The sequence below is a fragment of the Rhipicephalus microplus genome, chromosome 2 (genome assembly GCF_043290135.1).
Source record: "Rhipicephalus microplus isolate Deutch F79 chromosome 2, USDA_Rmic, whole genome shotgun sequence".
Classification (NCBI taxonomy): Eukaryota; Metazoa; Arthropoda; class Arachnida; order Ixodida; family Ixodidae; genus Rhipicephalus; species Rhipicephalus microplus.
In genome coordinates, this window is record NC_134701.1 from 287380182 (window position 1) to 287407129 (window position 26948).

A 26948-nucleotide genomic window follows, 5' to 3' on the forward strand; every position below is an offset into this window, starting at 1 on the left:
AAAGTACACGATCTTCTAGCTAGCATCAAAAAGCGACTGCCGTGTGCCGCCGGGTGACATGCGGAGAAGGATTGCCGGGTTATCCTTTCGATGGGAACCGAATTTTCCCCAGGGGGATGCGAGTGAGCTGACTCGAGTAGATAGACGGGCTTCCATGACGAAGCTGTAGGAAGACCGTGCATTGATATCGCCTGGAATTCGTTAGTTGGTTCGCTCGTGAATCGGCGCGAGCGAGGCTTTAAAAGCGCTGCCCGCGTGGTCTTTCCGAGATGCCTTAAGACCAGTACTTGTGTCGTAACTGCTTTCGTAACCGTCTATCAGCTGCAGGCTTCTTCGTTAACGAATTGCTATATACCCAGAGTTTTGTATTGGCGTTCGCTGCCACTGCGCAAGCGTCATGCCTTGACATTTATTTTTCAAAAATAGCGCGCGTACCCCAATAACGCAAAGCCTGCGTGCATATAATCTAAGAGGTCTACCGCTTGTCACCCCCGAATGTCGAGCTATGTAGCGCTCCTTTTCTACATATAAGTAACATCCCTCAACTCTGACGTTCGCGGGTTCTGTACTCAGATTTGGGTGCACGTTAAAGAACCCCAGGTGGTCAAAATTTCCGGAGCCCTCCACTACGGCGTCTCTCATAATCAAATAATGGTTTTGGGACGTTAAACCCCACAAATCAATCAATCAATCAACGTTCGCGGGTTCAAATGGATATGTGTAGTCGAGTGCTTACCTCTTTAAAAACGAAATCGTGGCGATGGCAGCGCGTGATTAATTGATGCGCGTTCTTTCGATGGCAAACTCGGCGCTTACATCTGCATAAACGTAATCACTTGGTGACGGTCATTAATTAATTATTTCGGTGCCAAGGAGGAAGGTCCTCGCATCAGCCGCTCTGTCGGTGCCAGCCTTGTAGCCGTCTTTGTCGGCGCCAGCTATCACTCAACGGTGGCGTCTTATTCGGTTGCTAGCTCCTGCTCGGGACATACACTGTGCAGCGAGAAGTGTCTCTCGCTTGCGCGATGTGAGATTCTGTTTCTCATTCTCTCCGCAGGAGATTTCTGGACCTTTACTTGTTTAGTCTCATTGTGTACTAAGAAATGTTGTGTGTTTACTCTTATTAACGAACCCTCGGTTTGCTTCGTGGTATCGCGGCCTTGTTGCTATTTCTCATCCCCGCTATATGCGTTGTTGCGGTCCCTTTGTATCTGAGCCCCACGCTTCCTATCCAAAGATCCTGGTCACCATCGTGAGCAGCACGTGAAAAAGCATGTCAATTGATGGTGGTGGTGGTGTGTGATTTGGTAATTTTATTTGGTGGCACTCGTGGCTGCTGTGTATCCATAATCTCTCCGTCCTTATTTCACGTTCTGCAACGTCGTGTCTGAAACAGTCCGTAATGTGATACTTTTTCCATGAGTGGCGGCGGAACGAGAGGACGGATATTCGCGAAAAAGGTCGTGCCAGATATTTGAAGCATTGTTGCCGCGGTCGATAAGCAGCAGGAACTCCTAACGGGAAGTTATCCGCGTATTAGTAGCTCTCACTTTGAGGCCTCGTCAGTGCGTCACAGTAGCTATTCAATAGATATATTTTTTGTTCTTTATTGCGCGTACTCGCTGTGCAGTTTGTTAATTACGTCGGAGGTAAGCGGCGCAGTTCTCGCGATGCGACAGAATCGCAACCGCCGAGGCATATTATCTAATCGGACTGCGACTGAAACTTGCGGTCTTTATCGCGTTTGAATGAGCATCGCGTTATTAAAGATGATGAGGCTGCTATCATTTTACCGCAGCTTTCATTCTCGCCTTGCATCGCATGTCATTGTTTTTGGTCAGTGCAACGAAGATGACTCTTCGAGTGTATTTCTTGGTCTGATACCTCCTTGAACGTCTCTTCGTGTTGATTGCAGCAAGCTCGGATACATGGAGTTTGGACAACTGCACCCACAGAAGAAGACACTATAGGCAGGCGTTGACTGAAAACTTAACATTATTTTAAAGGAAAAGCCGCATGTTATATTTGGCAATGGCGGTACAACAACACAGCCAATGACATGCCCTCATGTGAGCGTCCGTGAACGATACAAAATAAAAACTTTTAACATGCGTGAGATCTATAAATCGAAATTTGATTAATTTGTAAGGTTTAACGTCCCGAAACTACCATTTGATTATGAGAGGTGCCGTAGCGGAGGGCTCCGGAAATTTCGACCACCTGGGGTTCTTTAACGTGCGCCCGAATCTGAGTACACGGCATAAATCAAAATTTATTATCGCTAAAGCGAACGGACACCATCTTACAGGTTTTCCCGGAAGGTATGCCTGCTCAGCCTCCTAGCGAGCGATTTTACTTTCAGTTTACTTAATTTTTCAGTCAGCGCCAGTCCGATGTCTTCTTCTCTGTGTCCAATTTTCCACGCTCCAAATTTCACACGTATCTATACCAGCTCGCCCCAGTACAACACTTTACTTCGAGGGACACTAAAGCTATTTCTCTGTTGTTAATCTATTACCTTTCACAATTACAAAGCCACCCCGCTCGCCGCGAGAATGCGTTTGGTAAGCGAAAAAAACGCGCTAAAGTAAATGCCGGTGGCGGTGCCACCTCGAAATTTCTGCGCCAAGCGCCGTGACGTCATAAATTTTAACGGTGTTTACGGGGGCCACGCGTAGCTCCTGATAGGTAAAAAAACAAAGCACAATGTGTGCTGGTGGGGCCAGATACCTACTAGTTTTCAGGGAATTGAATGTCGTCAAAATACAAGTACACTTTCAAATTGTGTAGTCACGCGCGCTAATTTTGGCGCGAAATTTGAATAAAAGGGATACTTTGACCTTAATTCTCTCCTATTTTAATGAACTTGTGAGATATTAACGCCACTAGAGTGCCCATAGAGCACTTTATTCAATAGCTAAACCAATAGTGTCCCTTTAATAAGCGTGCATACTGGCCAGACACCAACAGTGCAACTGCGGTCACAAGAGCAGTTATAACCTTTTTGGAAACAACTGGACTATATGCGCGGCTATAAAATGTGTCTCAGCTAGAAAGAACACTACATACTCACCTCTCTATCTCACCATCGTCATCCATTAATCTTTCTTTTCCCCTTTCCCTTCCCCCAGTGTAGAGTAGCAGGCTATAGCCTGCTACTCTACACTGGGGGAAGGAAAAGCGGAAGGTGCACAAGCTATCGCTCAGGCCGACCTCTCTGCCTTTCTGTAAATAAACTTACCTCCTCCTCCTTTTTTTCTTTCTTAGTTCTCCTTCGCTATACCGCGGGTTCATGGCGACTTGAATTCGCGATGTTTCCATCGGCGGAAACTCTCCGGAGGTGTAATTAATCGTGTCCCGTGTGACGCCCAAGTTGCGTTGTGCCGTCGTCGTCGTGGGCGCCGTTTCCTCCTTCCTCGTGATTGTGTGCTCGCGAGGAAGAAGTGCGTCGCTTGCGGGTCATGGCCCCAGCGCGGCGTCGCCCAGTGCCACCCAGCCCAGCCCGCTTTGTCGCCCGTCAAGGGAAAAAAAGAAGAAAAAAAAAACCCCGTCGCGAGGCCTTGACCGCCCTGTATACTCGAGCCGGCTGTGTCACTTTCGAGCCGTCTTCTTTGCAGACCAAGTGGTGCGGTTCGTTTCTCTTGGGCATCGGTGGTTACGTTTTCAGGCCGTCTGTGAAACAGGTCATGGGCACTGACACGAGTTCTAAGCATATTCATGTTGTTGCTCTAAACGAAAGCGCGAATGTCGAGGACCTTAGAATATATATATATATATATATATATATATATATATATATATATATATATATATATATATATAACTCGGCTGCTGACCCGCAGGTCGCGGGTTCGAATCCCGGCTGCGGCGGCTGCATTTCCGATGGAGGCGGAAATGTTGTAGGCCCGTGTGCTCAGATTTGGGTGCACGTTAAAGAACCCCAGGTGGTCGAAATTCCCGGAGCCCTCCACTACGGCGTCTCTCATAATCATATGGTGGTTTTGGGACGTTAAACCCCACAAATATATATATATATATATATATATATATATATATATATATATATATATATATATATATATATATATATATATATATATATATATATATATATATATATATATCTTTTTTTCTTCACATTTACATGACAATTTGGTCTAGTAACCTCCCCTATACATTCTTCGGCATTATTGTCTGTTAGATCTCATTAACATTGTCTCAAAACACGGAAAAACGAGCCCTTAAGTATACTCTTCTTTCCCTTATTCATTAACGAGGGTTTCGTACTGGCAGACTTGGTGTCTTCAAGTTGTATGAGGAGGGAATATTGGTCAGCTGCCCACTCCTAATAAGTTCACGTGCTACGTGATGCCAAACAGGCTCATAAAGAGTGTGCCACACTCGCCGCCATGGCTACTGGTGGCGCTGACTGACACTCCCACGTTTAAATTCACATATAAACCCAATAAAGTGGCTGGAGGGGATAGCCGCCGTGGTAGCTCAGTGGCAGAGCATCGAATGCGTTATTTGAAGATCGCAGGTTCGGTTACTGCCCACGGCAAGTTATCTTTTCACCCACTTTTCTTTTTTCACATTCACATTACAATACGTTCTAATAACTTCCCTTATATTTTCCTTGGCATCATTGACCTGTTAGATCCCATTAATATTGTGTCAAACACGAAAAAAAAATGAGCTCTTAAGTGTATATATATATATATATATATATATATATATATATATATATATATATATATATATATATATATATATATATATATATATATCAAGGAAAGAAGTGTATATTTAAGGGCTCGTTTTTCCGTGGTTTGCACGATAATAATGAGATCTAACAGACAATAATAAAGTATAGGGGAAGATATTAGACCGAATTGTATTGTAAATATGAAGAAAGAAAAGTGGGTGAAAAGATAACTTGCCACGGGCAGGATCCTCATATATATATATATATATATATATGTGAGGGGGCGGCTTCGCAGCGACGTGTCAACACAAGTCCGACGTCAAGGGAACACCGCGATTCGCGACGTACTATACTCGGGGACAACTTTCTGTGTCGACGAAGGGAAGGCTACGGAACCAAAGTGGGCATGTGCAAAAATAATAAAAACAACATTGCTCTATTTTCTACAGGATGCTGTTTATAAAGAGACGTTGAATAAATTCAGGAGATGAAATTGTTTTGCTTTATAAAGTGTAATTTCGCGTCTTGCACGTCTGAAAAAGTTCACGTTTTAGGTGCACCTAAGAGTCAATCAAAATGGCGTCTTCGCCTTTAGGTGAGCGCGCGTCGACCTCCAGCTATTTCGACGACTTGCCGAAGGAGCTTGTGTCGCATTTCGTGAACAAATGACTGTGTAAGCAGACGTAGCAAGTTCTGTGCTGTCGTATCATTCTAACACGACCGTCATTCGAAAAGCGAGTGTAGCCGGGCTTTTTTCGCAGAGGCGAACGTGTGTAGTGGCTCCGCCACCGTAGCTATACTTCATCGCCACAGGAAGTTGTCCCCGAGTACAGCAACAGCTGTCACTCGTACGTGGTTCACGTAAAAAAAACAGTGGGCGAATTATCTCTCCAGAGACTCTGTCAGTGACTTGATCTGTTTGTAGGACGCAGAATTCGCGAACCCCAGTGAACTGTGTTGACTCGTCGTGATGATGTTCGTTGTGGTTGGGGATGCTGATCGATGTACACTTTTAAAATTATCGTAAAATGCCTTATGCGTGTTATCTGGCTCCAGCGTGTGGAGAGCGTAGATAGTTCGGGGTACCCTAGAATGGTGTCAGTACTCTTTTGAGGCATTCTCTCGGGGTAGACTTGTGGGACGGCCACTAAACAGGTTTTCAATGGGCTTTACCGAAGCTGTCCGTGCCACGGCAATAAACGGAACATGTAACCATGAACGATGTTTCGGAACTATAAGTGACCCCGTTGTCTTCGCGTTAGCCGCCTTTCGGTATCGGCAGGAAAATGAGTAAAAGTGTTATTGCATTCCATGACTGCTATAGAAAATTTCAATTCAGAAAGCCGTAAACTCGCTGTGTATATACGACGAAATAAGTTGCATCGAAAACGTTGATAATACTGATACCCTGCAGTGCGTGCATAAACCTGTCGCGAAAATTTGTAGCCATAGCTAAACTTCAGTAGCGACACTTTGTGCGTCGTTTGTTTTGCTTTCTCGTATAGGAAAACAAAAACTGCAACCAAGAAAAATTGTTTGTCCTCACCGATTGTTTATGGAGTCTTACTCCATAAACGAGAGGTTGGTACAAGCAAGTACCCTTTACTGTGCACTCGTGAATTTGTACATAGTGAGGCGTTTGGTTTTGGCAGCCCCTTCAATTAAAACTGTTTGTGAAGTGCTATTCGCCGGAACAGTCGGTATATAGGCGCAAGTTCAGCTGATCGTATACTCAGATTTGGGTGCACGTTAAAGAAGTCCAGGTAGTCGAAATTTCCGGAGCCCTCCACTACGGCGTCTCTCATAATACAATGTTTGTGAAGTTCTATTCGCCGGAACAGTCGGTATATAGGCGCAAGTTCAGCTGGTCGTATACTCAGATTTGGGTGCACGTTAAAGAACTCCAGGTGGTCGCAATTTCCGGAGCCCTCCACTACGGCGTCTTTCATAATCATATAGTGGTTTTGGGAAGTTAATCCCCACATATCAATCAATCAATGAATCAATCAATCAAGCTGATCGTATACTCGCCGACTATATTTTTTTTCAACCAAGCGTGAATATTTCGCTGTATATTGTATAGTTTGCCGTGCCAGTTTCGCAACAAAAGTTGTTGCACAGAGCTCACTTGCCCGTTCCTTTTCATGCCTCTCATAACACTGTAGCCAAGGCGTCTCCGACTCGCCCGCACAGACGTTCATTGTCTGAATCTTAACTTCCAAACGGTGCATTAGTTTACCTGGTACCCGGCTGGCAAGCGATCTCGCGAATTCATTTTCGCCCGTTGTTCGAAAGGTTGCCGTGTGCTTAGTTCGCCTTAGGGTGCGTAATCGGGCCAGCGCAGTCGTGAATGTGCTTCACACAATTAAACTCACCCGCGTGCGGGTGTTCGTCGCTCGGGCCCCGAATACCTTAGGCGAGCTAACCTCGGTACTTCAGGGCCGACGGTGAAGTTTTGGCGCGAAGTTTGGGGGGCGCGTGTGCGGACACGCGGGGAAATGGCAGCGGCACACACGCCTTTGCACTCGAAACGTCGTTGCATCGTCGCAATTGGCCGTTGTGGTGGCAGTCCTGCTGCAGCGTAGTGCGAGCGGAACGTGGGGATATCTGATTCGGTCCCGTTTTCGGTCTGGCGTTGCAGTCGGTCTCTGCAGCTCAAGAACACGAGCGAGCGCAGGTTCCGCTGCTGTGCCGCCACTGCTACGCCCTGGTGGCGTGCGCGCGACGAAAAGAATGTCTTGCCGAGTGGCGGGCCACGGGGTCAGACGAAGAGCGGTCAACCCGCAAAACTCCCGCGCGCTTTCCCCGTAGAGTAATATAAAAGGCCAAGAGAGGACACTTCTATAGGCACCGGCGGCTGATTTGGGCTCGAAGCGTATACCAAACGAGTGTGGTGAAACTCTGAAGCCCCAGAGACGGCAGACCGCAGGAAAGACAATCTCGAAGACCTTCTTGTAATGACTAGGATTATCATACAGCCTCCGAGACTACTTCAACGTGCGCGCTAGTCTTTGAGACCATACTTCATTTTTTTTTTAACGCGTCGTTTGCATGCATCGATGAGCTTCGTGTAAGCTGCACCGCTAGAGTGGCAAGCACACAATTGAATTAAAACATGAGAATCATAGAAGGAGCAAAAACTTTTATTTTGAATTGATATTCTCGCTAAGCACATGCCCACTTTGTTAATGTTTGATAAACGCAGGCACGAAAAGAGGTTCATTTCACTGCGAGACGCAAACATACAGCTGCCATATCATGATTGTAAATTACAAACAATAAATGTACAGGCAACAATATAACAAAAACAGCAGCAGACTAAAACGGCAATAAACGCACGCAATTACACGTGTAGTGCAGAACGCGACACGGCAGTAGTTGCCTCAGCACTTGACTCCGGCATGTACCGAAAAAAGGAAAAAAAAAAATGTTGGCTACGTTTCCTTTCCCACCTTCGCACTAATTTTCTCCCGCACAATTTACATCGCTCTTTCGCGAAAAACAGCCACAAGCAGTTGCCGCAGCAAAAACAAAGCAATTTTAGGTGTCGTGCAAGCCGTTAACGAGGCAAGAGTGTTTGCTGAAAGATTATGTTCTAGCTTTAGCTAGCAAACATTTTTCTAAATTCACCACTTATTGCGTTCGTTCGACCTTCAAGCAATTTGCGAACGGCAGAGACAACGATACTGAGCATAGCCGCACTTTTCACGAAGCCTCACTGACGTAGTGAATTCGAATACATGTAGCGGCAGAAAGAAACCCTAACACCGCGAGCGGCGACTCAATTTCTTGAGCCAAGAAGAGAAGTTTCTCGCAAACGTGCTGCAAATCATTCCTGACAGTTTTCTTTCGCGTGAAGCAATCTACGAAAACAGTACGCGAAGTGGAAGAGCACAAAAAAAGATCTCTGCGCCGAACAGCACAATGCCAGAAACGTTAGGTTAAGGCTTCAACGACAAAATGAAATACGCACTCAACATAGTATTGATGGCGTTCCATACCCACCAGCAGGCAAGCTGAGAGGCAGCCGAAACAAGCGAAGACCGCGAGGCACGCTAGGCAAGTTATCGCACATTTTTTTTTATGACATCTCCCTGCTGCTGCCCGTACTTCTTCATTGCCGCAAATGCTCATGAACACAAAGCGTGACAACGTTGCCGTCGCGTCCGGGCCATGTGCACTTCTCTCGCGTACGATTCATGCCCGATCCCAGCCCGACCTTATCGCACCGCACAATCGCAGACGATAAAGACGGATTCGGGCCACTATCACGTACGCAAAAACAGGTAGACGTATGATGCACTAGAAAAGGTGCTGTAGTATATAACTAGTACGCGTGTTTCCTTGAAGCAGTGAGTGATGTGTTGCCACGGCTGGGGTTGAAGCTGTGTAGCTCGGTCGCTTTTTCGGCCCGAGTGACCACTCTTGTCAGTTCTATGTTATTCTATGTACGCGTGACGAAAAGAGTGTCTTGCCGAGTGTCGTGCCGCGGGGTCAGACGAAGAGCGGTCAACCCGCAAACCTCCCGCGCGCTTTCCCCCGCTTCTGCGCCTCCGCTTACGAGCCGCCCTCCCTCCTTGCTGGGCGAACCCTTTCCTGGCCCGTTATTTTTGTCGCTAAGCCTCGCTTGCGACTACGTGGCAGCCATTGGGGCTGGCGGAGACGACGCGAGCGTTTGTTGTTTACGTGCCGCGAAAGTGAGCCGACCTCCGAATCGGTCCTCGCCGCGTTGAGCAGAGGCCTACGTGCTCTGAAGCGTTTCAGCTTCGGGTGCTTGGCTCAGGCGAGCGGGGAGTAAAGGCTGACTGTTTTCGGACAGTGGTCCCGTAGTCGACGCCACCGCAACAGTTTTGTGTGTTGGATTTTAACTGTAACGATTCGAGACATGAAATTTGCGTCCGCTTCCTCGCATTAACCTGCCGACGTTTCAAGGGAGTCGTTTTCTGATGCACTCACAGCTACAAACCCGTGCTCCCGTGTAATAATAATCGCTTTGTGTTTTTTTCACTGCCAGATCGCGACGCGAAATAATTTCATCGCTGTTCGTTTTATCGACACGAAATTGCACGCCTCGTCATTCGGTCTCTATAAACAGTGGCATTACCCTTTAGGTCTTGGACTCTCAGAAAATTGACATTAATACTGTGAAATGAGAAACTGCAGTTGCACAAACGCACACAGCAACTGCATTGACCACCTTCCCGCTGACAAAGCGATTTCTCGCTGTTATCGTTATTCACTGCGTCTTTTTAATTGAAATTTTTGCCCCTTCATATCTGTAATTCCTTGTAGGTATACAAATAAAAAGTGTGGGAACTTTCTTTCTTGTGTAACTTCGGGCGGTGAAAACGTATGCGCAAGAAGACCGATGAAAGTGACGGCGCTTATGTATACGTATATTGGGGCTGCGGCCTCGCATTGCGGTATCCGATCTCGCGGAGGCTCCCTTCCGCGCGCACCGAGGTGCATTGTGGATGGACGCACCTTTTCGTCGATTGTAACGAGAGGTGGAAACAGGCGCGGCTGCGAGGGGCTCGGCGCGCAGGCGGTCTTGCGTCAGGCGCCCAGCGTGACTGATTGTGTCGCTGGCAACAGATGTTCCGCATGCTGCGCCGTAAAAGGGGACGCAATGAAGAAAAAAAAAAAAAGCCGCGGCTGCCCGAGAAAGCCTCGCTGTGTATACTTTTTTTGTTTTGTTTTGTTCCGGGAAGAATGCCGCGCCCTTCGCGGGCGTCGTGAAATCCTTCAAAAGAGGTTCAAATGTTTCGGCGAGGCTGCTTCCTGAATCGCGCGACAGGTGTTCGCTACCGTCGAAGAATTCGCGACTTTTCAAATTTGTGAATGGTCTATATACGTTTGGCAATTTTCACTCGCGGAAAGGAAGGATTCTATGTTCGTGTCGCACGTCTGACCATTTCACAATCAAAGTTCGCGACGGGAGCTTAATCTATGTGTAGTTTGGAGTGCTCTCTCTCTGGTTGTAACCGCTCGTCACCGAAGTTTTAGAAGTCACCTTCGCCAATATTCTCACCGACGGCGTGTTCGTTCTTCAACTTCGTAATCTTTTGCTCGCTTGGTTCTTGTGTTGTGGCTGTGGGGTCTATCAAGAATAACCGACAGTCGAGCCATGGAGAATGTTGGGGATGTCATTTGTGGTAGTCAAGACGCAAGTGTGAACAGATTAGAGTGCTCGAAAGGACAACTTTTCGTACAGCGACCGAACTTGCAACCTTTGAATAACACGTTCGATGCAACGATGGATGACCCTTTGGACGCGTTGTTCGAAGCTTGCAGCTTCGGTCCCTGCCGGTGGCAAGTAATGTTCTCGTCCACCTTAATTTCTTCACACTTATTTGACACGAATGACATCCGCTTACACTTTCCATGTTTGACTCTCGGTTCGTCCTCCTTAACGCTTGCTTGAACAAAGGCGAAAACAAACTCTTCGGTTTCCCCCATCGTCGGCTCCCCGGTTTGCGCATCTAGTTTGGTTGATGAAATGCACCCTGCAGGTTGACGCAGCTGCCGGAATAGAGCGCCCACGTAATGAGTGAAAAGGACGTGGCCGGCCGGGGCTTCCCTCTTTTTGGAAGGCAGTCCTCGTGTTCTAGAGGCAGCGTTGTTTGTCATGCAGGATCGCTCGTGCTGCAGCAGGACATGCCGTGGTTTGGGAAGACTAAAGTTGATACACACATTCCTTTTCTTGAAATGGGGTTTGTTTTCCCGCGTTAAAGCGTAACATTCCAAATTTGTTCTCATATGACCTTCTTTCAAATACATTAATAGAGAAGTCGCGAACGGCTCTTCCAATAGCATTAGTCCTTTCGTTGTCGATTTCATCGGTTACTTTATGGCGCCGTCGACATCTTCCGGGTTCTCGTTCTTGGCGAGGGCAAGCGTGCGTAGAAGATTTTTTTTCCTTTGTGTAGTCTCGGGGTAGGAGGCAGCAGCGACAAGCCACGTGCGTCATATGTGTGGTTAACTCCTTCCGTCCCGAGCCCACAACCTGTTGGGATGGGTCTCGTTCCTAGAAGAGGAGGAGGTGTGCGAGCTGTCAAAACGAACGACGCTACTCCGCCCCCCGGTGCCTCCTAGTTTCCTCTTGAGGTGGATCGGCATAGACAGCACTCTAGCCGCCCAATGTAGTCGAAACAAACGCCGCTTTCCCTGCTCATATCGAAATCGGTTGCTCCGCGAATCCCCTCCACTTAGCGTGTCACGGCTTTTGTGTAGCGTAGCTGTCTCATATCATGATTAAACAAACGCAGCGGGGCCCTTCGGACGCACCGTGGACAACCTGGAACTGCCGTAGCGACGGATAACTTGTACGGCTTAATTTTACGCTTCTGGCAGCTCCAGTTGAAAGAATCGAGAAACCGCTTGGGAAATGGTACGACGGCGAAGGATTTCAACGTCGCGACGGCCGCCTGCCGTATACTCGGATGCCTTGCAGCGGCGCTACCGAGCGCGTAGGTGTTTACACGACTCGCCTGTCCTCGACCTGACCTTGCGTGGCGACCTCTCGCGGTTTTCCATCGGCGGGGATTTGCGGTTTGCTGAGCGGCGTTTGGTGCACGCTCGTGCCCGTGGACCATTCCTTCTCCGGGCCGACCTTGAGGGGAGCCACGCGGGCGAGACCAATGCGATGCGGCCCCGCGGACGTCACAATGGCGCGTTACGTAGCGGCAAGGCGGCTCTGTCGCGCGCCCATTTTATAGCCCGCCCGGCAAACGCATGCCTGGACACAGATTAATACTGCGTTTCTGTTTCTATACCTCCTCACCGTTATTCCGCGACGCGTCGTTCGGGTGTAGCCGCGCCACTTATATGCATAGACTATTTATTATTATTATTATTATTATTATTATTATTATTATTATTATTATTATTATTATTATTCCGGAAAATCGAACGCAAGAGAGTGGGGAACGGAACAACGGTTGGTTGGATATCTTCCCATTCTCGCGTCGTTTGTATTATTTGCCTCGTGCATGTCGTCTTGCGACGCCGATATCGCCATATATAGTCGCCGCGAGCACGACTATATGCCCCCTCGAGCCCGTGGACCCCTTGATCGAGTCCGTCGCCATCGCTCAAGTATAATGCGTCGATGCAATCCGCACATTTGGCGGCCCTCTTGGGTAAGAGTAGATTCCGAGAGAGGACACAAGAGAGAAGTCGGGACGCGCACCGGTGGAACGGAAAGGCACGGAAACTTATATCTTCATAAAGCTTTTAGAGATGAGTTTTCCGTGCCTTTCTTTCCCGCATCCGTGCGTATATTCAGTTCAGTTGTCACGGTAGTGTCCCTTCAAGAAAAGGTAGGCTTTGCCGGCACAGTAACTGTGTTCATTCAACTTCTTCAGCGCGACAAGGTGAACAAAACGATATAAATAAATGCGCTACGTCGTACCGCTTTCACCGGTAGCTACACAAAGGATGGCACGCTACTATTGACGTGCGTGCGTGTGGGATATTAGACGTCGCCCGTGGACTGTTATAGTGCAGCGTCTGATTGTTGTTCCCGTGGTTTTCGAGGCACTGCACAGAACCAGTGTGGCGCGGTAACGGCGATTTTCCACCGTCTGCATTTGATGAACGGCAGACCACAGTCTCGCTTACTGGGGAATTATTGTTCTCCAACACTGCCGCTATATACTGCTTGTATACGTGACCGTGCGATGAGTCTTTCTTTGGGACGTCCGACGCAAAAAATTCGGTGTCTGTCTGCCTGTCTATCTGTTTGTCCGCCCTTAACGGTGCCCTAAACGGCACCTAAGTGGCCAAACGATACTCCAAACGACCGACCCCATCCGCAGCGCCCACCAATATTGCTCAAGATTCAGCGTTCATACTTTTGCGATTGTCAATTAAAAAGCAATTATTGTGCATATCTGAGGCACCATAACAACACGTCAATATTCTGTATGTGTGTTTCTTACTAGAAAAGGCATACATAAGTAATTATAAGGACTGTAGCGTTTGTTACGTTGCGCTGACCATGCAACGCTTGCACGAAAAGGCAAGTGTTTCCAGCGCTTTGCTAAGACGACATGCTGGTGGCACCTACCTACCCGTCGCCTTGCGTTCTACACCTTAACACCTCAGAGACGGGCACGTTTGGCGCTCACGCTTCGTTTTCCGAGATAACTGCCAGATAGCACTCATGTCTCAGGTGTGACGTGACTTGATGCGCTCGTTCGCCTCCGCTGCACGCTCGAGGCACTCTAACGCAGCGCATCCAGAATACCATTCACCGACTTTCTTTCGCAGATCATCAAATAAGCGTTTTGTTCACTCTCTCCAGACGCAAGACTATCGTCTTCCGACGACATTTGCAGTGTAAGATGCAGATGCGGGGCCATTTTTTTTTTCTTTCTTCTTGTTCTTAAATTATTTGGGGTGGTGATTTGACGTGGGTCGATGCGAGACATCCGGCCACAGTGGGAGTTAGTTGCGCCGTAAATGCAGGATCTATTCGGAGAGAGGAAGGCTGGCTGTTCAAACAGCGCGCGCACGGAAGCCGTGATCGCTGACACGCGAAGGAGTCGTCCCTTGCGTGTGGCGGCTTTGTCTCGACTCAAGCCGGCATCCTCCCTGCGTGGACCGAGGAGAAAGCTGAAACGCGTACGCGGCGGAAACGCCCGCAAACGAGAAACGGAAACGGCACGGACTGCTTCGCGAGGGGCCATTAATCAATGCGCGTACTCGGTTTCGTATTCGTCGTCCCCGCCGTGCTCTCGTACGTTGGCTTCCATTACACGAGCGGTACTCATTAGGAGTAATTAATGCGGGCAGCTTGTGTACGGCGCGTGGCATGCTCGCTTGGTATGCACGTGACGACGCTGGTGCGACGAGAGACCGGCTCGTTTTCTTGCTTCGTTCCTTTTGACATTGGCTCGTTTAGTTGCGTTCGCCGGCGCGCTTGGCCAGGAGTCATTCGCGTCTGGGCGGCTTAGTAAAGAAAACCTCGCGGCCCAAATGCGGTGTTTCTTTATTTATAGAGTGTCGGTCAGTGGCTTGTACACTGTAACAAGACAATTCTTAATGCGCAAAAGTACAGGGTTCGAATCATCAACACCGTAGCGGCTACCGGGAATATCATGCCGAAACATAAGAATAGCCGAAGGGCAATGAGCTTTATGCCGACTTCCACAGAGTACAGTTAAGGCTGCTCAGCATTGTACTTTCACGATGCCGTCGAACTCAAGTCATCGCTTAGCTCTATCTCCTTTCTCCCTTAAATATAGTAATCTCGCACGTGTGTTCTTTTGCTTAATAGTGAAATTAAAAAGTTAATAAAAAACCGGTATCAGTGGCTCTTGTTTCCTAGCCAGAGAACCTTTCACTGTGTGCTCGCTTACAACTAAATTTTTTCGTTTGGATGAATGTGTACCTCGATTTTTACATGAATAAGCGCTATCCTTTTGTTGTATTTCGTTTTTGGGGCTGTGTCTAATTTTCCGACCCCCTTTTTCTGTTGCAGGGGCAGCAGCAACCTTCAGGATGACCTGGAGATGAGCGATAGCGACGATGACCAGGTGAGCGATATGTCCAGCAGCGCTGGCCTCGTCCGCGCTTCTGTGTTTCATATATATGAATGCTTCACATTCGTGCTTTATATCGAGCCGAGCCGTTTTTTTTTTCGATCCATCCGAAGTTGTGATGTACTAGTACATGAACAGCTACGTATGCGTGCTCTGTGCGCGCATGGTTTGACGTCCGCACCTAGCGTCCACACCTATCCACGACGCAGGCTCCATGGCATCATCTTCGCGAAACAGCACAAACACGAGGAGACAGAGAGAAACACACAGAGATCAGCTCTCTTTCCTGTGTGTTTCCTTCTGTCTCCACGTGTTTCCATCCTCCGTGGGGAACCGCATTTTTATTACGTAGTCGTTCGCGTGAAAACATTCTGTTGTCGGCAAAAGTTATTCTTCGCCAGACTGCATAGTGGTTTATAATCTGGTCTTCCTTTGAACATTTAATCAGTAAATAAATGCGACAAGCACTGTAGATTATAATCGTTTCGAGAGAAGAGTGTGGTACTGTATATAGGTGTACACACGGAGAGCACAGAACGGCCGCATTTGTGAGGCGTCGCTGTTCTATAGCTTTGTAACTGGGGTATTGTGCTTTCCAGCTATCGAAATGGTCAGAGACAGTGTAGCTCACAAACTTTCACCCGCCGTTAGAATAGTCTGAAGTCAAACCATTGCGAAACTCTTTCTACGCACTTGCATGAATGAGCTTAACTATTGTGCAAGGCTAAATGACGTCTTTATTCGTAGTCGCAAGCCGCGCCCTTTTGTAGCCGACTGTGCAATTTTAGTGAACTGTTTATTTGCAGTAGCGTGGTTCAAGGTCACCGTGGCAAGAAAGATTCGAGAATGTGTCTTGACATCTTATAGTTCTCATTTCGGTCGTGGTGGTTGTCGTGAGACACAGTAATGCGTCTATTCTTATCAAGTGCGTGCTGATGCTATTCGGTTGTACGATGTGCCCCGTGTACCTCAAACTGTCACAACGCATGCGTACGAACCTCGCTGTCCCTGCGCGGATGGTCGATGTCATCCGCAAACTTTGTTTTGGGAATCGTTGAACTCATCTCCCTGTTTGCAGCCTTCGCAAAGATGCTGGCGAAATTTCAGCGCATTATGTCTCGTACTTAATTTATAGTGAATATTTTTTTATAAGCACTCGAGTGGCCCGAGTGTCTGACAACACTGGCGCAACCGCGAGCCGTGACCTAGCACTCCTCCCAATTTGTGGGCGTCTGTGTTCCGGCCAACGATGTTGTTTTGCGGTTAGCGGCACGTACGTATATAATGGAGCTATTTCGGCTTTCTTGAGATTGGCGTTGAAAACTGAACTATGTACGCAATGGCTGAAACTCGCGTAGAAGACGACAGCGCCGTGGCAAAACGGTGGTTGATAGCCGGCGACATCTAAGGCCTCTTTTGCAATGCAGTACCCTTTTATGGTAAATTTTTTTCACGTACGTACAGTGAAAATAGGGTGACTACTGGTGACCGCGTTATGATCCCGCTAATTAACATTGTGCGTAATGATAACGCCGTCTCGTTAGTAGGCCACTTGCCTTCTGCGGTCGCTTGTGAAACATTGACCGTGCCCATGAAAAGCGCGAGCAAGGGAGTCGCCTTTCGCAACTCCCCTCGGCCGTGTTCGGGTGCCTCGGGCTGTTTTCTCTCCGAGAGCGCTAATCGCCGCTCTGTGAGCGCCTCGCGGGCTCGGTTTCCTGTCCGCTTAGTTATCGAGCTGCAGTTATTCAACGGCGCTTCTCTCCCTCGTACGACAGCTGCGCCTCAGAAACTTGCCGTTTCTCTGCAGTGAAGACGAAGTAACGTTGCTTGTGCAAAACAGACGCACAAAATGGGCGTGCCGTTCTTCGAATACGACGGGAGTTATCAGCTTTAACGAAACGCCACCTCACGTGTTTTTTTTAGCAAACTTATTCGCGTATATAATTACAGGAAGTTACGTTTTTAGCCATTTTAATTGACCGATTACCCCTTTCGATAATTGAACGATACCGGGAAATGCAATGTTTTATAGATTACCTTCGGAGAGAGCATCGAGGAACTCTAATGCCGCAATTTTATGCGCTATTATAGGTGCTGGTGCTTTGCGACGTGCTCCTTTCTTTCAGGGCGCATCTCGAGCGAGATTTCAGAGAAACTTTACTACGAAACGGGGGAAGATGGTGACTGACGAAAAATCAACACTTCGAAAAATTGGATTTAGTGGTAATGAAGTGAGATAGCACGCAGATAACGCAACGGAAAAAGTCTGTCCAGCTATTTCGGTTTGTTTTCTGTACTTCCATACAGAGAGAAAAAGTAAGGAAAGGTAATTGATTACTTTGAGTAATTTATTGTTTGCTTTCCTGGAGGAGCAATATTTCTGAAAGTAATCAGTCTCTCCCTCTTTTTTTTTTTTATCGCAATGTGCACGTCTTCTTCAAGTCTGCCATTGAGGCTACCTGCAAATGATCGAAGTATACTGCGCGGTAGAAAACACGGGCGGAAAACAGACAAGGACAAGCGCAGACTATCAACTGAAGATTTATACATTAAGCACTGCATTCATATATAACAGGAAAAAAAAGAAGAAAGAAAGTTAGCATTTCAACAAACGACAAATTTCGTACAACCAAAGCACGAGGCAGAATATCATATTCATTACACACTTGCGTCATTTGCCATATACTGAAGCTTTTTATCTAAGAAGGCAACCGATGGTTTGCCCACGCAGTTGTCAGGTTTCAGCGCCATTTTCTATGCTTCAATAATCATGCGAGTGTGATCATCTGTGTGCTTATGCAGCTGTACAGCTGTACTTTAACACTGCGCGTGACACCCACACCTGCTGAACCTGTCAACTGTGTGAGCAAACCATCGGCGGCCCTCGTAGATAAAGATCTTCGGTATCTGGCAAATGGCGCATGTGTGTAATGAATCTGATATTCTGCTTCGTACTTCGTGTGTGTGAAATTTGTCGTTTTTTAAGATCCCAACCTCTTCTTTATTTCTGATTTTTTTTTCTGTTTGTCATATATAAATGCATTGAGTGATTAAAAAAAAATTCGGTTCATAGACTGTGCTTGTCCTTGTCTGTTTCCCTCCTGTGTTTTCTACCGCGCGGTATCATGTATCACCGACTGGCCCAATCGTCCACTTTGATTAGCTATCTGTAAACCTGCAAGAGGTCCAGCAGTACATGAGTAAATGCATTATCGCGTTTGTTGGTACTATTGCTAAAGCACGTGTGACCGGTGTGCAATTACAAAGCCAGTTCACCTAACAGCTATGCATTATCTCATTCGATTGTGTATTGTGGCGGTGTGCTTGTCTTCTTTGCGATGAGCGCTTAGACTTGATAGGTTGAAGCAACATCCGCTGCTCCTGGATTGTTTTTTTTTGTTCACTTGAGATTTAGAGTTGCAGCGTTGATTTACATTGTTGTGTCTCTTTTTTCCCCTTTCCAGGAGCCACCATTTCGCAAGACCTCTTCACTTGGTTTCTCCATATCGAAGAACCCGTGAGTTACTTAACGATCTTTCATTTGTTAACCTGATCGGGTTCGCTGATCGGCAACTTCGATTTTTTTTTCTCAGTGAAAGTTGTGATATCACGAGGGTAGTTGTCCACCACTGGTGTCCGTAACCAATATCGCGCGAAATAGTAAAAAAAAAATGTCCCAGATGGAACGCGGTTCGAATCTGTACCCTCTAAGGGCCAGCTCAGTATTCGGCCCCGGAGCCACGCGGGTGCTCTGAAATTCCTGCGCACAAAAAACCCTATACAAGCGTTATGTCGGGAAGGAAATAACATACGCAATGTAACGTGATAGCATAGTAAAGTACTACCAGGCGTCACACAATATAAATTGTGTATTGAGTAGGTTGTTAAATGTTTCCAACCCATTACTAAGGGCTCAGTCATAGTTCTTCATCGTTATCAGCCACCGAATAATAAAATAGAGCAGTGGGTACCTTGCAAGCGTACGAGACCCCAGAGAGTGATCAACGGTTTCTAGAAATGATGCTCGTCCAGCTTTCTATGTGACTGTGCTGCACTTTGCACACAGGCCTGTTGTTTTCTTTGGGGTGAAGCTCTTCTTAGTCTAACCTTGTCCCGCGTCAGGCGTAACCGGCAGTATCTCCCGAACAGTGTAATAAATGGCGCTGTCTAATCACCACTTCACGTCTCATTTCCTAAATGGCGTTTGTTCAGTATAAGTGTGTTTAATAGTACGGGCGTAAGGAAGCGTAAACAGACGGACGCTTCGCCCCACTCATCATCATTCATTCTGTGGATATGCTGTGATTGTTTAGATGTGAAGAAGCTCTTGGCTAGCCTGTGTAACGCTGTCCGTCCGTGCCCCGGGCCAATATGCCGCACCGTGCTTTCCTCGCCGCAGATGTTGGGGCGGTGCCAAGTAGGTCACGCCTTCCCTTGCAGTGCGCGGTGACTTCACTCTATCCCTCGCCTGCTGCGCGCTCGCTGCGTGTCACCACTCTCTCTTCACCCTCTCCACCGCTCGTAACATTCGTGCGCACATCAAGTGAACTGTCGGTTTATTTGCGATGGAGAGGACGCCGGAAGGGGAAGTTCCTTCACCCGCCGAAACATGCGCCAAAGCGATTTGACCAAATCAGGCCGTCGCCGGCGTTGCGAGTGTTAGCACAGCCGATCGCGTTCGCGAATGGCGACGTCGCGCCTGAAACACCGACGAGGCGTGAGCCAGTGAAGCCGAACGCAAGCGTCGGCAGTGGAAGACCAACGACACCGACTAGGTGCGAGTCAAGCACGCCGATCGCGTTCGAGAATGGAGACGCCGTGCGGGTAACACCGACGAGACGCGAGCCAAGGTAGCCGAGCGGAAGCGCCGACAGTGGAAGGCCAACGACGGCGAATTTTCGAAGTCGTCGGCAACGTCCCGAAAGCGCTGCGCGCCCTTCGCCGAAGCGCCTGACTCTGCGGTCCGATTCAGAGGTGACCTGGAAGAGCGCTCCGAGTGCGCTGCCGTGCGTATCGGCGACGTCGCGACCCTGGCGCTGTATTTCGCTCCCAACATGCCGAAGTAACAGGTTCAGCGCCGTCTGGATGAGACGCTGATTGCAGCGAGGTGCGTCGACGCGCGCCTCTGATAGTCGTGGGTACAGTGGCTAGAATGTAGTCGTGGGAGACATCATCGTTGATGTCAGTGGAGGAGAATGGCTCGTCGATTACATGCATGACGATTACATGCATGACGTGCACTCGCTGAAGTGCGTGTAGGCGGAACGGAAACTACCCACCACGATAAAACTGCCCCGCCGCGGTGGTCTAGTGGCTAAGGTACTCGGCTGCTGACCCGCAGGGCGCGGGTTCGAATCCCGGCTGCCGCGGCTGCATTTCCGATGGAGGCGGAAATGTTGTAGGCCCGGGTGCTCAGATTTGGGTACACGTTAAAGAACCCCAGGTGGTCGAAATTTTCGGAGCCCTCCACTACGGCGTCTCTCATAATCACATGGTGGTTTTGGGACGTTAAAACCCACATATAAAAATCAATCAAACGAATTTTTCAGCGTTGACCACAGCACCCGCGTTAGCGCCGTTCAACCCGTGACGCCGCCCGTGCATGCGCAACGCTGCTGCTTCGCATCCCGGCAGTGTTCGCTTTGGGAATATGTTAATTTTTCTCTCTCCCTCTTCTTCGCGCCGTTGAAAAGGGGCGCTTTGACGTGATTCAATTTTCCTATTAACTGTACGTTAAGCCGTGTTTTCTTGTTTTAGAGGCGAAGCTCCTTAAGCCGTGGGACGTGCGTCCGCGATGTAGGTAGTAGTAGTAGTAGTAGTAGTAGTAGTAGTAGTAGTAGTAGTAGTAGTTTGCGTCGTTGTATTACGTAGCCACCTCCACAGCCGGACTAGAGGAGCGGCACGCGCGTTCTCATTCGAATTGAGGAGAACACCCATGCACGTTAACCACAAATAAAAAGACAGTTGTTTCTGGTTATATAACCCACAGAGCAGAGTATCGGTGACTTAATCTGCAATAAAAATTGCCTTGAATTTGACACTTACTAAAAAAAAAAGGAAAGCTTTTATCTGAAGGACGCCCTTTGAGCACTATCTGGTCGCCACGTTGAACTCGCTGGGCGTAACCTGTTGGTTTTAACAAGGTTTAGCGATTGTTGGGCCGCAGTTTCATGAACTAGAGGCGGCGAAAGGTGGGAATTAGACACGAATCGCAGGCTGTAAGAAAGCGCGCGCGTGTCGTTCCTCTAGTCCGGCCGTGCCACCTCTCGTTTAGTCCTTGAATGTCTGCTAGATGGCGGTACATCTATGTGATGAATATATGATGAAAGATGCGACGTGGCGGTACTTGGAGTGTTCACTAGATGGACGGGGGGACGGAGAGACAGACAGATGCACGGACGAATGGGCGCATGGATGAACGGGTCGCCGGACGGATGGAAGGACGGACGTATGGACGGATGCGTGGATGGACGTATGGACCGACGCGCGAACTGACGGACGGTCGCGCAGTTGGAAGCACGGATGGACGGAAGCAAGAGCGAATGGACGGACGGCAGCGCAGACGGACTCGTCATCATGCACTCCGTGGATATGCCGTTATTTTTTTATTGTTTCTTTAAAGACAATTCCTTGACTTATCTCCAGGAAGCGAATTTTTTTTTTTAATAGACCAATATCTCTGAATAAACTAAGAACGACATTTTCGAGTTCGTAGCACTGCGCCAAAAATAGATATTAGTATTTAGTGCTTACGTGAAAGTATCACGCCAATCTTGCTGGGCTTTTAGTTGAAAATGAGGCTGGTGTGCAAACAGATTTCACTTTCGTGCGGTCCATCAGGCTCCGTTATTTTCCGCTATCGACCCTGTGCGCATTCTTGTACGAGTGATATCTTTGCTCTTCTGTCGCAGTGCCATTTCATACTACGCGGTCATCTTTGCAGATCGTTTAAAATGCCAGTGCGCCTTGCATTACGTTCCGTTGCTTTGCCCGTTGTTTCCTGGCATGGCGATGTTTCCGACCGTGTGGGCAACTTCGCTTGACCGCGGGCAATGAATGGGATAGCACTTCAGGACTGGGGGGCGTTGTATGCCTCCGGTTACACCACCTTCAAGAGAAAGTCGCGTGTTCAAGACGATTCTTCCAGGGACAAGCGGGCGCGTGGGCCCCATTTTGTCGTTACTTTTTTTTAGGGCAATTATTTCGAGGCCGCAATCTGTTCCCACGTGCCTCTGCAATCGCGTCTCTCCCAGGGTGTTGTTCGCTCCCTACGTCAGCGGAAGAGGCCAATCAGTGTTTCGATGCAGAAGCAGGAAGCTTCTCCACTCTTCGCGCGCAAGAGAGGCAGCTCAACCTGAAGCAGTTAGGTCTAGGCTTCTACTTAGCGTGATGGGTTATACGTTTTATGCAACTTTTAATCATCTACTCTGGCTCACATATCTCGTCTCCCTTCCGCCTCTGTGTTTTTTTTTTTATTTTTCATGGTCGCTGAAATTCAGGCAACGTATCTAAAAACGTTGCAATTCAGGCACCAGCCTAACTCAGAGTACGACATTTTTGATTGAGTAGCTCAACCATGTTTCTGTCGCACTGATCACAGAAAGACTCCCGCTAGTATGTGGCCGCGTCGCCGCACCTTAAATTACAACACGGAAGATATGGAAAAAAAACAATTCAGTAAACGTGGGATGTCTTGAAAAAGAAAAAAAAAAAGTCCACTTGCCGAAACCTCGAGCGCACAACTTCTGTTTACGGGTTTTCTCATCGCAAGCTTCCACCTTCCCCCCTCTTGCCGCCTTTTGGATTAAAACACAGCAGCTGGCGTCAACCCGCGCACTGTTCTTTTCTTCGTTGTACTCGACGTTGCTTTAAAAAAGGAGGTGGTCGTTTGGAAATAGATGTGTCGAAATAGAAGCGAATATCAGTTTACGTTTGTAGCACGAGTGTTAGGCGAAGAGTCGGCGCCTGTCCATGCTTTTTCTCCGGTTCGTGCTTTTGGTTTGCGCCTAAAAGAAGATCTCCAAGGCGCCGCCGCTCGTTTTTTGTAATGTACTTGGTATTTTTATGTGTTCGCTCTCCGAACATTCGCGTCCTTCGTTCACACGTCGGCGAGATATATCTCGTTACGTCACGCCTTCGTCGGGTTGCCTCGTGAGTGGCGGCAGCGCGGGAGACTCCACTTATCTAGGAGGAAACGAATGGGAAAGAATACACGTCGTCTCCGTGGAGATAAACATTCGTGCGGATGTCGGCCCGAAACGTAACTGCCGCCTTCTGTATAGCCTAGAAGACCTTGGCCAGTCGTGCCTCCAAGCCGATAGTGTTCGAGCTCGCGCGCCTTACCAAAGCGTTGCGGGAAATTGTGCAACGCGTTTTTTTTTATTAAACATATACACATTGCTCACTGTAATATCGTTATCGTTCCTCGCTCGTTAGTGACAGCTGGGAGACTTGTCACTAGACGTTATAAAGCGGCCGAACGCGTTGAGACGTGGCACTTGGTATACGCGTTGTTTTTCGCACTGTTCGGGGCACGGAGGGACGACGCCTTCGTCGCTTCTACGCGCGTTTTTCGTTCTTCCGTTTCCCGCGCCCCGTGCGTAAAACCGCGCGTAGACACTCGATAACACTTCGTCTTGTTCTGCAAAGTGTCATAAACGTTTGGTGGCATTCATTTCGGTAGCAAGGGGGGGCGGGGAATTCCACACAAGAGAGGACGCATAAACAGGACCAGGTTTACGCGTTCTCTCATGTGTCTGCGCGTGTTGGAAAGAAGAAAAAAAAGTCACAGTTTGGCCGCGAGGGCGAAGCAATGAATGCGATAGCGACAACTTGGAATGTAAGGCTGAGAACGGCTAGCAGATCGAAACGTGCAGCGCGCTGCTCGCGCACCAATGACGCGCGAAAACAACACACACACATGACGAGAGCTCGCAACGTTTACAGCTCGACGCTTAAAACGCGCTGTTTAAACAAAAAACGACGCACGAAGCGTAGTCATGGGTGCAGGTATGAGCGCGAACTAACGAGTGTCCCAGTTACTTCGCTGTGTTTGAAAAGCGCGCTCTTATCGCAAGTGGGGTCTGCCCAGCGAGCGAAATGATCTTTGTGCTACCGGAAACTAAACGCAATCTTTCCGGTGAAAACCGTAAGTGCGCGATTCTCCCCACCGAAGGATGGGAGATATGCATGGGAGATCACAATAAAAGTGTACCGAAATGAATGCCAACAATTGCAACCATCGAGCCCCCATTACCGCCCGATAGGTGTTCGTACTTGCGAGTGGCGAATCGCACTTGTGGCTTTGTTTATTGCCGTGTTTCGATTTTGTTTTGAAGGCAAGAACGAACCCTTTTGAACTTCGTGGCCAGATTTTAAAAGTTAAACCTAAAAGAATAAAGTGGTGAAGCTATGGTTCCTAGAATATACTGGCTGGTCTGCCGTCTCTGCTCTCCGCCGCCGCCGCTCGGTGATGCATGCGGTGGTGGCGCTATCGGAGTTCCTTGAGCAGACGCCCCTCTCGCGACTCGCGCCTACAGACGAGCTGGCGCAGCCGTTACCACTTTGGCATTCCCGTGCCTTCCCGTGTCGTGAGCACGTGAAACAGTGATAAAGAAAAAAAAAAGCATGTCCATGCACTTGCACATTTCACTTTTCTGCGTTGTGTGCGACCTTAAAGATTGAAATTACCATCCCGTTTGTGCAAATAATGCCCACTTCGCACCTATTTTGCGTTCATTCCTGCAGCCTTCAACAGTTTCAAAGAATGAACGCATCTGGGAAAGAAGGCGGAAAATACGAACGACGACACATATCACGAGAGGAGTAGTATACTTATGATGACATATGAGAGGCTGATACATATAAATGCTTCTGATAGTATATTGTGCGAATCTTTTGCTGTTAAAGTTTGAGGAACAACCTACTTCTCATGTCATTATAGTGTCTGGCTGTAAATGGTATCATTTGAACAAAATATTATTAACTTTGCTAACTCTGCATAGAACATTAAAAAAAAAAAAGACCTTAACTTAAGCGTAATAACATGTGTGATGAATTTTCTCTCTCATTTTGAAGATATCTCTGCGTTTTTTTTTTTCTGTGTGACACACCGAGAACCAATCTGTGTTATTCAAAGACTTAGCGAAGTAAACATGGTATAATGTTTTCATTCTCAGAAATGGTCACGTACGGGCAGGTAAACTGAGCTTACAAATAGTTCATACGTTTGTGAGAACTAGTTAACAGTATTTATACTATAATGGAAGCCTTTCAAAATACACAAGAAATTTAATATTCGGCCCTTTAGTTTTCTTCAAGCAACCGCATCTTGTTCAATGAGTAGCTGCTTCCTCCACTGTGATCACGTCAGTTCCCCGGAGAAAAATGACGCTGGATGTAACGTTTGGTCGATTAAAGATGGTTCAGTTTCTGTCCACCCCAAAAAAAAAAAAAATACAATGAGTAGTTTATCCGGTAGTACAATAATAAAAGACAAAACACAATGCGCCACCGAGAACGCGCTCCGATAGACTGCAGCGCCCCCTGTGCATGCATCAGCGGCGCGGACACGGCCTTGCATGGGGACGGTGTGGAGACTGCAGACTACGCAGTATATTTTAGGGACCATAGTGAAGTGCAACCGCTGAACAATTGTTGGTTTTTGTTTGTTGAGAAAACAGCTACAAGCCACACAAGCCCACACCGAGCCAGAAGTATGAAGATTAGACAAATCTGTGTACTACCCATCGTTCCCCTGCTGCTCAGGGAAGCACCAAGCGTTGCAACTTCCATAGACACTAGCGCCAGAGTTCCCTCTAGTGTATATTAGGAAACTCTTTGGGCAAGGCGTCTAAAATGAAGTCTTCTCCTTCCTATTCCCGCCTTACTCTTCGTCTTGTCGCGCATTTTCGGTCACCCTCTTAGTTGTCTGTCATGGGCTATGCTACAGCAACCATTACAGGAGGCCTGGCCATGGCACCTCTCAATGGCACGGGCCTCTAAACTTCACATCAATGCAGTTCCGTGACCTAAACCACAGTTAGTCAGAATCACAGTTGCTTTTTTTTTTCAGCTGTTGTGATCCAACAAATATGGCGTAATATCGAGCATAATAAATTCTTATTCAGCAGTTTATATCAATAGATGTTGCATGGCATTGTAAAATAAATTTGTTTTGTCACAGCACTCGCCTTTATTTATTTCTGCATGCAGTGCATCTGTGTTTTTTATTAGTCACGTTTGAATCTCTTCTTATTGCAATTGCTACAGTAATTTCACTTCTGAATTTCGTAAAGGAAAGCTACCAAAATTGTGCTCAAGCGTGAAGCCTCCTGCCATATTTAGAAATTGATGTTTTAGCATGCTTCAAAATGGATTATTTCCTCCATTACTATTGCAGCACTTCTCCAAATGAAAACATCCTTCAGCCACCGTCACTTGTTGAGAAGATGTCATCATCAGATTCAAGTTCCAGTGACTCTGATGACTCCTCCTCCGCATCAGGCTCCGGAAGTGATTCTGAAAGCTCAGACAGCGATGGGTCTGCTCCGGAAACAGGCAGAGAGGTAGGCCTGCTTTGCTTGATTTTTGTTGTGGCTGTCTGAAAAAGTTCTAAAGGTAATGCTTACTAGTTTAACAATAACCATTTTATTGGGACGTTTCCTCTAATGTGCTTATCCTACCACACGAGGTTA

General features: G+C 47.8%; 1 protein-coding gene across 2 annotated transcripts in view; it reads left to right on the forward strand.

Moving 5' to 3' along the window:
• Positions 1-26948, forward strand: part of lilli (AF4/FMR2 family member lilliputian) — a 197130-nt gene that overhangs the window by 142686 nt on the left and 27496 nt on the right. For both annotated transcript variants that reach the window (XM_037428901.2, XM_037428900.2), the window contains exons 10-12: positions 15192-15246; positions 18717-18769; positions 26654-26819. In XM_037428901.2, coding sequence (XP_037284798.2) covers positions 15192-15246; positions 18717-18769; positions 26654-26819 — 274 coding nt within the window. The remainder of the gene's footprint in view (positions 1-15191; positions 15247-18716; positions 18770-26653; positions 26820-26948) is intronic.